The sequence below is a fragment of the Pelodiscus sinensis genome, chromosome 2 (genome assembly GCF_052426305.1).
Source record: "Pelodiscus sinensis isolate ZL-2025 chromosome 2, ASM5242630v1, whole genome shotgun sequence".
In the NCBI taxonomy this organism is placed as follows: Eukaryota; Metazoa; Chordata; order Testudines; family Trionychidae; genus Pelodiscus; species Pelodiscus sinensis.
The window spans coordinates 244,672,488-244,685,719 of record NC_143053.1 but is presented as its reverse complement, the minus strand read 5'-3'; the positions used below and the strand labels follow the sequence as shown (position 1 = coordinate 244,685,719).

At 42.2% G+C, this 13,232-nt stretch overlaps 1 protein-coding gene across 2 annotated transcripts in view; it reads right to left on the bottom strand.

Moving 5' to 3' along the window:
• PAXIP1 (PAX interacting protein 1) overlaps positions 1–13,232 on the bottom strand; it is a 101,683-nt gene that overhangs the window by 36,099 nt on the left and 52,352 nt on the right. For both annotated transcript variants that reach the window (XM_089776784.1, XM_075922770.2), the window contains exons 11-14: positions 6,462–6,583; positions 5,670–5,854; positions 5,466–5,509; positions 2,503–2,570 (exon numbers count right to left, since the gene is read on the bottom strand). In XM_089776784.1, coding sequence (XP_089632910.1) covers positions 2,503–2,570; positions 5,466–5,509; positions 5,670–5,854; positions 6,462–6,583 — 419 coding nt within the window. The remainder of the gene's footprint in view (positions 1–2,502; positions 2,571–5,465; positions 5,510–5,669; positions 5,855–6,461; positions 6,584–13,232) is intronic.

Below are 13,232 nucleotides of genomic sequence, written 5' to 3'. Positions count from 1 at the left end.
CATCAGGTGAGGAAGAGTTATTTGTATCCAGAGACATGTCAGGAGATGGGTCACTGTGATCATCATCTATGACCTGCTGACACTGAAGAGATGGTGATTGTGGTGGGGGGAAAATGTTGAGGTATGCTATAATATTTCTTAGGGTGCTGGGGTTTATGTCGGGAGTGCCATGAGTTTCAGTATTGCCAGTGAGGGTAAGGTATTGGGGGTGGCGTCCACGGGTCTCCATGCCAGGGTGGCATGTCTCTGTGCTCTGTGTATGGTGGATGGGTTCTGGCAAAGTAGATGGAAAGATCTGTGGCGGGAGGGGGGAGGGGGAATTGTGTGGAGAGAATACCACATGCACCTCCTTGTCGGAGCCACTTAAGAATCATTCTAGCAAGAGTGTCTGTTGCATGCCACAATGCTAGCAGAGTGGTCAGTGCCAAGGGTGAATTAAAAGTCAATGAGTTGATCAAATCTCTGTGGTGCATGTGTTGCTAAGCCGGTGTTGATGGTGCTGTAGTAGGTAGCACTGAAGCGATTTGTGGTGCCAGATGCATTCTCAGCACCGAGCGCACTGGTGAATGTTGTCGGTGCTGCTACAGTGCCGGGGGCCAGCATGGAAGTTGTGCTCAGCACTGGGATTACTTGTGATGCTGATGAGGCATACTCAGTGCCAGGTGGAGGCAGGCAACTTGAAGGCTGTGGCCTTGGTGCAAGTTTTCAAGGGACCCGCTCCTGTGGTGATGCCGGTGGTGCCGGAGACACCTAGTGCATCATAGGTACTAAAGCGCAGAGCTGCAGCTGTTCTCGGCACCGAGGTCATCAGCGAGTGCCTAGTGCCAGAGGTTCCTGAAGCAATGAAGAAACTTGCTTTTTTGTGCGTTTTTCTCTTTACGTGCCTAAGAGGTTTCCGAGTCTTGCCTTGGGTCAGAGGCAGGGCGTAGTGATTTCTCGAGCAGTATGAGCTTACACCATAAGTCTCTGTCGTGGCGAGCTCTTGTTTTTAATTTCATGCAACGGGGGCCTTCCCGAGGTAGCCAACACATTGTGTATGTCCTAAGACATCAGAATGGTGTCATTGTAAGAGATGCAATGCTTAAATCCTGGTGAGCCAGGCATAATGCTAAGCTAACAAACAACCAACTGAGGAAAAACCGGAGGAAACAAAAACTTTTTTTTTAAAGGAAAAAGAAACTATTAACTACTAACTATTAACTAACTAACTGGGGAAAACAACGTCCAACAAGAGGGTTACTTATCTAAATGCGGAACAAAGTGAGGAACACTGCTGAGCTCTGGCTCTGTCTGGAGGTGGTAGAGAAGGAACTGGGGGGAGAGGTGCCTCATGCATGCATGATGCCTGCACACTAGGAGCACACAACTCGTGACTTGCGCATGCATGGCCCCAGGGACACTACTCTGAAGACTCCTATGCTCGGTGTGGTGGAGCACCTACCTGATGTATAATATCCACGGGGACATCTCTTGAAGAATATGTTGTTTCCATTTCACTTTCTTTTGTCCATTCTCTTTTTCCCTCACAACTTTTTCTATGTTCTCTTTATTCCTTTGTCTTTTTTCAGCTTTGCTTTTTATTTTTTACTTCCATGTTTTCCTCCCTTTTTCTCATTTCCTCTCACTGTCTCTATTTTCTTACTTTTACCTGTTTGTGAAACCTCCCCCCTGCCAATTTCTCCACATTCCTGGGGATGATCTCCTTTTTTCCCCACTCCTCTACTGCATAGTTGGCAATGTGTAGAAATTTTTGCAAGATACAACCATCTCAATAAGGGCTAGTTCCAGGCTGACAGCTAATGGACAGTTAAGTCTTCTTTACTATATATTTTAGAAATGTGCATCTGTCTGTCTGACCGTTTGTAGGTCCATTTATTCAAGAACACCTTCTAAGCAGTAAGATTCGCCAAATTTGTTATGCAGCTTCCTCTTACCATAACTTAAAGCAAGGGTTTGGTTGTGCCAGGACAATGGGATGTGCCTAGAATTCATTTTTTTCTCATAAAATGGAAAGGAAATGGGTAGAAGGGAGTTATTCTACAGAATGACCACAGGGGAGCAACAAAAGGGGATAGGCGGTGAAAATTACAGCTATAACCCCATTGGCAAGGGGCAGAGGTGGAGAAAAGGACAGCTATCTACTATACATTTCAGATGTTTGTGTGCCTGTTTGTCTGTCAGTCTGTCTCGCAGCTGCGGGACATGCATCCCTGCTGCGGCTGTGCCTGCTGGAGTTGCAGTGGCTATGGAGAGGCACTTCTCACCTGGCCCCAAGCTGCTGCAGTAAGAGAGGGCTGGCGCAGTCCCCTCTTCCTGGGGCAGCCTGCATACTGAACTTCTCATCCCCAGAGCAATGATTTAAATGAAGAAAAATAAAACTTATTTGAGATAAGAACCCAAGCAACGCTGGATAAATATTCTAGTTTTTTATAACAAAGAAAACAGAAACCTGTGCAAAAGGAAGATAATGAGCTGTTGTCACTGGTAGCCAATTACTCTCACCTTGCTCGTTTTGAAGAAGACTGAAGACTTGATTCATTTTGCTTTGGTTTCAGGGGCAATCTCACACCCTGCAATTAGACCACCATACATTTGTGTCTGAAGTAAGCACAAACTTTCTGATTAGACATCCTAGTTTTTTTTGTTTTACAATAAAACCTTTAACTACTATATTTTAAAATGTAAAGTATGTGAAGACAATTAAATCGATGTGTACAGGTTGAACCTCTCTAATCCAGCGCCCCTGGAACCTGACTGGTGCTGAATCAGAGAATTTGCCAAACCATGGGAGGTCAATATTGTCTAGCAGCATTACCAACACTTCTTCTGCTTACTGGTCTCGACATTTAGAGGTAAATTAGAGCTAAATAACAGCACAGAACACTGAGAGCCAGGACTGGTGGCTGTAAACTAACTTTATGAGACTGCAGGAAACTTGGCTACACCTCTAATAAGTAGACATGCAACTGACTAAAAATCATGCCGAACCGTGGATGTTGCCGAACCAGAGAGTACTGGATTAGAGAGGTTCAACCTGTAGATGAAAAATACATAGTAACACAAGGCTACATTCTAGCTGGCAACCTAGAATGAAGGTTGCATACCTACTGCTGCATACTTAGTCAGTCAGTTCCTCCATAAATATTTTTGTAAGTACTAAACAGTACAGACACACAAGACTATATGTCTAAATGTCTTTAAAATTCCATTTGAAAACTGGAAGATGGCACCAGGCTTAAGGTTTTGTCCTTTTATACTGGGTTTGTGCTTTAAAAAAGAAATGTAAAATATTTTGACATCTAAAAAAATAGCTTATATGATCTTTAGTAATCAAGAGTACATGAATAAGGCCGAGATAAATAAACCAGAACATAAAAGATAAGGCAAACATTCTGTGTGCAATGTGAGATTTTCTCTAAATGCCATCTGTTGTACAATTGAACTATATTTTCATTGGTTCTAGAGATGTTAAAATGTATTTATTTTGATAAATATGACAATTTCAGCAGTTACATGTTTACACATGGGGGAGCAGGGAGGTGGCTACCTGAATGTATCAACTGCCACGGAGCCAGCTGCCCTTCCTTCTCTTGCACTGCTGCCTCTGTATTAGAGGCAGCAGCACCTGTGACTCCCCATGAGAGTCAGCTCCCGCCTGTCCATCCACTGCTGCCTCTTAAAAGCTGGCTCCCTGCGTGTACCGGCTCCTGCTTGCCCCTGCCCACGCTGCTGCTCCCAGGAGCTAGCACATGCGAGGAGCCTGCTTAAAAGCCAGCTCCCTGCTTGCGCAACTGCCTCTCATACAGAGGCAGCAGCACGGGTGGCGGGGGGAGGAGGCTGCGTTTACACAATCACATTCCTAGAACATATGAATGGCCATACTGGGTCAGACCAAAGGTCCATCTAGCCCAATATCCTGTCTTACAACAGTGGCCAATGCCAGATGTCCCAGAGGGAGTGAACAGAAACAGGCAATCATCAAGTGATCCCTCTCCTGTCATCCATTTCCAGCCCCTGACAAACAGAGGCTGGGGACACCCTTCCTACCCATTCTGGATAATTGGTTCCTAATTGGTTCAAACTCAAATTTGCATTAAATTAAGTCACACTTTGGAAAACTGTTATAAGAATGACTTGGAGATGGCTAGAGAAATCCTAGTCTAAAAACATTCTAGGTGATAAAACAGCTAATGTGTCACTGTTTTTACACACTGACAAAAATAAGGAAATTTAGAGTGGAAGTTGTCACTTCAACCTTCATTTCTGTATTTACCTTAGGTCTTAAAAATAAAATAAAATAATTTATACATATATTACATTAAGGATTGCAATAAGTAGAAAATGTGAGGCAAATGTGAAATAGTCATTAGGGATGTAAGGGACTAATCGACTTGTCGCTTCCCCTTCCTTTCTGCCTCTATCAGAAAGAGGCAGCAAGGGGGAGGGTAGAAGTAGGGGTGCTGGGGGGAGCCAGCTTAAAAGCCATTTCTGCCAGCTCCATGGGAGGGGGCAGGAGCACAGCGGCGGTGTTCCACCTTTGAAATGTAGAAGAGTCCCAGCTGGGGCTCTTCTACATTTCAAAGCAGAAGCGCTACATGGAGCCTGGGGCCCGCAGGGAACTCCCTGCTGGCCCTGGGCTCCATGTGGCACCTCAATCTTTGAAATGCACAAGATCCCTACTGGGACTCTTCTACATTTCAAAGCAGAACCTTTAAGTCCCCCCACTGGCCCCAGGCTCCATGAATCATTTCAATCTTTTAAATGCTCAAGAGCCCCTGTTGAGCAGGCTGATGCTTCATTTCAATCGGAAGTGCCCTTATCAACTAATCACATAAGTCAATGGAAATTCCATCAACCATTCGAGTAGTTGATTAATCTAATTTTAACATTCCCTAATAGTCATTCTAAATTTCTTGCTTTTGTCAATTTAGACTATAGTCTTAGTATATTTTATGAATTTAACAATATTCTTAAATAAGATTACAAAAGCCTTTCACTTGGTACCAAATCTATGGTTTTGGGGAACTGACATCATGAATTCATAACAGTATTTGAAACCCTCTGAATATAACAACTGAATTTTATGCAGTATAAATATTATGCCTTAAGGATAGATTTTCAAAAATGGCTAACGATTGTGGCTGTCCAACCTGAAAAGTCTTAAAAGATGCCTCAGTTTCAAGAAAATGCTGAATACTGACCCTCTGAAAATCATACCCCTTTAAGAAGTCTCATCTGGTCACCCAAAACTGCTTGGATTTTGCAAACTGATTTTTTTTCTTTTTCTACTGACCCTGAAGCATGAAAATAAATTGATACAGAGAACATTATCAAATACAGCAATAAAGCTTTTTATTATTATTATTATGCCCATGCCGATGTTCATCTATTCACTCATACATGGATAGAACAAAGCCCTAGTGATAACTATTTGAAAACACAAGTGGAAGAATAAGTCAACATACCATTAGAAGCTCTGGTGATACCTTTAATGGTACTCTCCAAGCATCTACAAGAAGTGAGGGGGAAAAAAACATATAGGATTGTGTGAATAATTTATTGTAAAAAAGAGATGACACAGTCCAACATGACTGAGTACAGTTATAACTTTTTCCAGTAGACTAATCTCTATAGTTTACAGGATATTATGAATAAAAATTCCTACTTACCCAGGAGGTTTAGAACTAGATGCTGAGTAGGAGAAAGTGGGTCTTGCAGATTGAACACTGTATATCGGCTATGCTGAATCTGCCGTAATGCTTCAAAATTGCCAAGCAATATATCACAAAGCCACTGTGCATTTACACACGGTATCCTCCATTCTTTGGCTTTCTCATACTTTAAACCAGCAGGCCTTATTGTGCAGAGGGAAAAAGAAAATATGTACATTAATAAAAATACACTTCTTTTGGTAAGTTCTAGAATACCAACATTCTCTTCTCAGCTTACCCTGTGGATTGTTTTATTGGTAATTGCAGCTAAGTGCTTTTCCAAAAGAGATATTTTTGCCATGCATGTGACTGCTTAGTGAGCGAGACTGTCTGCCCAGAACAGAAAGTCTAAAATGTCTCCAGTTGGAGACCTTTTAACCAATCAATATTAAGTAGCATTTTACTTATAAATGGCCTAATAACTGTATCCTCTCTTAAAAAGAAATAACTTTACACTTAATGGTTCAAAAATGAGTTTTCTAAACTCAGAGGTAAAAAATTGTAATTACTGAAATATAACAGGATTTAGTAATACAATTCATGAAACTACGCATCCATCCCTACTGCAGCTGTTCAGATCACTCCAAGAAAACATTAATTAAAAATTGAGTGCCTTTATCATGAAATAGCTATAAATGAGTAACATTTATACAAGTAGCAAGAAAGTAACTCTATAACCAAGAATAGTTTTGTAGCTGAACTGGCAATATGTTATTGAAGATGTGAACGCTGTTGAGATAAACCACTTACTCTTTACAGATGAGAACTGTGTTGCTGCGACACAGATAGCCTGTGTATTTGGCCCCTGCTAGGTAAGCCATTAGTTTGAGGTCATCTCTGTCACTATCAACAAATCCTGTCACTGAGATAATCTATTGTAGAAAAGAGTAAGAGTTACAGATGATGATGATCACAAATGAATAAATAAATAATAATTAAATAAATAAATAATAAACTATGCAGTATTTACACAGATGAACACTCAAATTATAAATAAATAGATTATTCGTCTCTAGCCTGGTGAACTTGTTAGTAGGTCTCAATTAAATGGAAGTCACAGTAACTGGTAGCCATGTGAGACTGTATCTGCAGACTATGCCCAATATTTAATCCCAAATAAATGTGTTAAGTCTTTAAAGTGTCACAGGACTCCTCTTTGTTTCACTGTAACGGGAACTTATTTGAGATGTGTGGTCCCTATCTGTATTCCATTCGTGGGTACACAGGCATACCATGCAACCAAGCCCAGAGATTTGAACAAGCAGTATCTGCTGGACTGCACCTGCACATTAGGTCTCCTCAGACTACTGAGTGAGGATATAAGAGGCAGTGAGGGTGGATCCCCCTGCCCCCCAGTTCCCCTTCTTATCGTGACTCTAACCAGATCCAACTCAGAGGAATAGAAAACAGGTAGCAGAATATAGATAGGGACCACACATCTGAAAATCTCCATTTCTTTTTTGAGTGCTGGTCTCTATGTATATTCCACACGAGTAAATGGCAAGCAGTACTCGGGCTGAACAAAGTGTGAGGAGCCTAAAAGCAAAGATACTTTCAATATTGCAGATCCCATTGCTGCATCTGCAACAGAGGCCTGGACTAATGCATGATGTTTAGCAAATGTGTATGAAGCTCAAGGTGGCTGCTGTGCCAATGTTCTGCACTGGGAATTCCTGCACAGATGCTATAGTGGTGGCTTGTGCTCTTCTGTGGTTGGCTGCTACGCTGACGGGTGGGTGGCAGTATGTGAGTGAACCTGTAGCATTCAACAATGTAGCCAGAAACCCACTTAGAAATTCTCTGAGATGATATGGACTGACCTCAGGATCTCTCTGCAATTGCAATAGAGTACCTTAGTAACGCTCTGATTGGTCTGGTTCTTTGCAGGTAAAAAGACAGAGTACATCAAGGGAATGAAATCCCTTCTCTTGGGTAAAGTGTGGGGTTTTAGAAAAAAGGTAAGTGAATACACCGCTTGATGTGAAATTCAGAGATGACTCTAGAGAGAAACTTAGGGTGGAGGCTCTGAAAGACCTCTAGGGTGATCTGCCATGATGGCTCCCAGATTGCTGACTATTCTGGCCAAAGTGAGGACGATTAGAAATGGCACTTTCGTGGCCAGGAGACACACGAAGCATGTCAACAAGAGTTCTAACAGTGGTCTGGTGAATTCCAATCGCACAAGTTTAAGATTCTATAGTGGTACAGATTTAGTAACTTGCAGGAAGTTCTCAATTATTCTAGTGATAGAAATGTAGCCGTGTTAGTCTGGTGTAGCTGAAACAAAAAACAGGACTGTGTAGCACTTTAAAGACTAACAAGAAGGTTTATTAGGTGATGAGCTTTCGTGGGCCAGACCCACTTCCTCAGATCAAATAGTGGAAGAAAACTGTCAACCATTCTGTTCTGAAATTTGATTTGTCCTTTTCATATGTGTTAATTTTTTTGATTGTATTCTTTGGTATATATGGTTGTGCCAATTTTCTTCCAATATTTGATCTGAGGAATTGGGTCTGGCCCACAAAAGCTCATCACCTAATAAACCATCTTGTTAGTCTTTAAAGTGCTACAGAGTCCTGTTTTTTGTTTCAATTATTCTAGTTCAGGAATTGTGTCATAGTCAGGTGGATAAAAATAGAGTGTCTATCTACTGGAGGGAAGAAGGCACTAAAGGCTACATAGTGGGCTTGTAACAAGTCAATCAAAAGGGCAGACTTCTTTAGAGACAGAACATAATCTAAAACAATCAGGATGCTTGAAATGACTGGGTAAGACTGATTTTGCTGTACAAAGGTCGAGAAATGCTTCATTTAGCTAAAGAGCAGGTTCTAGTTAAATCTTTTCTAATCTGACTAATTGTAGCCTGAACCCAGGGAAGAGCAAGAGCATTCTACTTCCGATACACACACGAACACAAGGCTTAGAGATGGAGCAAGACCAGCTACACTTTATTTCTGCCCCATCTAGTATCAGGAGTTCTAGGAAGGTGTAGATTTTACTAGAGTGCAGGCTGACTTTCACACAGGGTGCTAGGAGAATGATGCCTGCCTTGTTGCAAGTATCTGTCTCAGGATCTGTGGAGGCAGGGGAACGGGAGGAGAGGTGTACCTGAAACTTTCCTATTATTTTAGATCAAGTATCACCTTGAAAATCATAGAATAGTAGGACTGGGAGGGACGGGTCATCTGCACTCATGGCATGACTAAGGATAGCTACACCATTTCTGGCAGGTGTTTGTCTAACCAGCTCTTAAAAATCTCCAATAATGGAGATTCCACAAAATCCCCAGGCAATTTATTCCAATGGCCAACCACCCTGACTGTTAGGAAGTTTCTCCTAATGTCCAACCTAAATCTCCCTTGCTACAATTTAAGCCCATTGCTTCTGGTCCTACCCTCAAAGGTTACAATGAACAATTTTTCTCTCTCCTCCATGTAACAACCTTTTATACACTAGAAAACAGGTATCACATCCCATCTCAGACTTCTCTTTTCCAAACTAAGCAAACTCAGTACTTTCAATCTTGCCTCACTGGTCATGTTTTCGAGATCTTTAAACATTTTTGTGGCTCAACTCTGGACTTTCTCCAATTTGTCCACATCTTTCCTGAAATGTGGCACCCAGAACTGGACACAGTACTCTAGCTGAAGCCTAATCAAGCACAGAGTAGAGCAGAAGAATTACTACTTGTGTCTTGCTTCCAACACTCTTGTTAATACATCCCAAAATTATATTTGCTTTTTTTTGCAACTGTATTATACAGATGACTCATATTTAGCTTGTGATCCATTATAGCCCCCAGATCCCTTTCCCGGGGGCTCTTGTACTTTTTAAAATGTAAGTACCCTCATGGAGCCTGGAGTCAGCGGGACTTCCTGCTGGCCCCAGGCTGCACACGGAGTTCCATATTCTCCTTTGAAATGTACAAGAACCCCCCTCTTGTACATTTCAAAGGAGGAATGTGGAAATACCTATCGACTAGTCGACAGAATTTCCATCGACTACTCAACTAGTAAATTACTCATTTGTTAACATCCTTAATCCTAATTACTTCAGACCCTTTCTCCAGTTTGTCCAGATCATTTTGAAATTTCATCTTTTCCTCCAAAGCACTTGCAATCCCTCCCAGCTTGGTATCATCTGGACTGGGAGATGGGTTGGAAATGGGGGGGACTACGGCCTATAATGGCAAGGAGAAAGGAGGGTCAGGGCACAACAGGGAGGCAAGATCAAATCAGTATCTTAGATGCCTATATACAAATGCGAGAAGTATGGGTAATAAGCAAGAAGAACTGGAATTGCTAACCAATAAATACAACTATGATATCATTGGTATTACAGAAACCTGGTGGGATGGGACGCATGATTGGAATATTGGTATGGAAGGGTACGGCTTGCTCAGGAAGGACAGACAGGGAAAAAAGGGAGGAGGGGTTGCCTTGTATATTAAAAATGTACACACTTGGACTGAAGTGGAGATGAACGTAGGAGATAGCTGTGTAGAGAGTCTCTGGGTTAAGCTAAAAGGGGTAAAAAACGAGGGTGATATCATGCTAGGAGTCTACTACAGGCCACCTAGCCAGGTGGAAGAGGTGGATGAGGCCTTTTTTAAACAATTAACAAAACTATCCAAAGCCCAAGATTTGGTGGTGATGGGGGACTTCAACTATCCAGACATATGTTGGGAAACTAACACAGCGAGGCACAGGCTATCCAATAAGTTTCTGGACTGCATTGGAGACAACTTTCTGTTTCAGAAGGTTGAAAAAGCTACCAGAGGAGAAGCTGTTCTGGATTTGGTTTTAACAAATAGGGAGGAACTAGTTGAGAACTTGAAAGTGGAAGACAGTATAGGGGACAGTGATCACGAAATAATAGAGTTCATGATCTTAAGGAAAGGTAGAAGGGAGACCAGCACAATTGAGGTTATGGATTTCAGGAAGGCAGATTTTGATAAGCTCAGAGAACTTGTAGGTAAGGTCCCATGGGAAGCAAGACTGAAGGGAAAAACAACTGAGGAGAGTTGGAAGTATTTCAAAGGGACGTTGTTAAGGGCCCAAAAGCAAACAATTCCGCTGTGTAGGAAAGATAGAAAATATGGCAAAAGACCAGCTTGGCTTAACAAGGAGATCTTGCATGATCTCAAAATAAAAAAGGAGTCATATAAAAAATGGAAACTAGGACAACTAACAAAGGATGAATATAGGCAAGCAACACGGGAATGCAGGGGCAAGATTAGAAAGGCAAAGGCACAAAATGAGATCAAACTAGCTACAGGCATAAAGGGAAACAAGAAGACCTTTTATAAATACATTAAAAGCAAGAGGAAGACCAAGGACAGGGTAGGCCCACTGCTTAGCGAGGAGGGAGAAGCAGTAACAGGGAACTTGGAAATGGCGGAGATGCTCAATGACTTCTTTGTTTCGGTCTTCACCGAGAAGTCTGGAGGTGTGCCTAACGTAGTGAATACCAGCAGAGAGAGGGTAAGTTTAGAAGATAGGATACACAAAGAACAAGTTAAAAATCACTTAGGAAAGTTAGATGTCAGCAAGTCACCAGGTCCTGATGAAATGCATCCCAGGATACTCAAGGAGCTGATAGAGGAGGTATCTGAGCCTTTAGCTATGATCTTTGAAAAATCATGGCAGACAGGGGAGATTCCAGAAGACTGGAAAAGGGCAAATATTGTGCCCATCTATAAAAAGGGGAATAAGAACAACCCAGGAAATTATAGACCGGTCAGTTTAACGTCTGTCCCAGGGAAGATAATGGAGCAGGTAATTAAGGAAATCGTATGCAAACACTTGGAAAGTAATAAAGTGATAGGGAATAGCCAGCATGGGTTTGTGAAGAACAAGTCATGCCAAACTAATCTGATAGCTTTCTTTGATAAGATAATGAGCCTTGTGGATAAGGGAGAAGCGGTGGATGTCATATACCTAGACTTTAGTAAGGCATTTGATACGGTCTCGCATGATATTCTTATTGATAAACTAGGCAAATATAACTTAGATAGGGCCACGATAAGGTGGGTGCATAATTGGCTGGATAACCGTAGTCAGAGAGTTGTTGTTAACGGTTCTAAATCCTGCTGGAAAGGGATAACAAGTGGAGTTCCTCAAGGGTCTGTTTTGGGACCCGTACTATTCAATATCTTCATCAATGATGTAGATATTGGGATAGAGAGTACTCTTATTAAGTTTGCAGATGATACCAAACTGGGTGGGGTTGCGACTTCTTTGGAGGATAGGGACATAATTCAAAATGACCTTAGCAAGTTAGAGAAATGGTCAGAGGTAAACAGGATGAGGTTTAATAAAGAGAAATGCAAAGTGCTCCACTTAGGAAGGAACAATCAGTTCCATACATACAAGATGGGAAGCAACTGTCTAGGAAGGAGCATGGCGGAAAGGGATCTAGGGGTCATAGTGGACCACAAGTTGAATATGAGTCAACAGTGTGATGCTGTTGCAAAAAAAGCAAATATGATTCTAGGTTGTATCAACAGGTGTGTTGTAAGCAAAACTCGTGAAGTCATTCTGCCTCTCTATTCTGCACTAGTTAGGCCTCAGCTGGAGTACTGTGTCCAGTTCTGGGCGCCACATTTCAAGAAAGATGTGGAGAAATTGGAAAGGGTACAGAGAAGAGCGACAAGAATGATTAAAGGTCTAGAGAACATGACCTATGAAGCCAGGCTTCATGAACTGGGCTTGTTTAGTTTGGAAAAAAGAAGATTAAGGGGGGACATGATAGCGGTTTTCAAATATCTAAAAGGGTGTCACAAGGAGGAAGGCGAAAATTTGTTCCTCTTGGTTTCTGAGGACAGGACAAGGAGTAATGGGTTTAAAGTGCAGCAAGGGAGGTTTAGATTGGACATTAGGAAAAAATTCCTAACTGTCAGGGTGGTCAAATATTGGAATAAATTGCCAAGGAAGGTGGTGGAATCTCCCTCTCTGGAGATATTTAAGAACAGGTTAGATAGACATCTGTCAGGGATGGTGTAGACGGAGCTTGGTCCTGCCTTGAGGGCGGGGGGCTGGACTCGATGACCTCTCGAGGTCCCTTCCAGTCCTATTATTCTATGATTCTATGATCTGCAAACTTTATAAGTGTATCAGTGTATGGCCTCTGGTTCCCCTGAAGCAATATAGCATTCCGCCTAGAAGTGCCTGCTGAGCATCTGTGAATACCCAGGAGGTATGCTGCCTGGAGAGGAATGTTGTGCCTGATGCACCAGTTCCAAGCCTGGCAGCTTCCATGAAAGGAGTAGAGAATTTGCTTTCTTTATTTGTTCATGTAGACCATACCATGACATCACTTGGATATGGAAGGCAAATATGAGTGGGAGGGAAGCCGTTCAAGTGAAGTGGCCTGCCCACAGTTCCAGTTATGTTGATGTGTTGTTTGACCTCCTGTGGGGTCCACGTGCCCTGTGCAGTGTGACTGTACAAGTGAGTGCTCTACCCAGAAGGAACGCGTCTGTTACAATGGAGTAATTAGAAGAGGGAGTAGAGAAGGGGG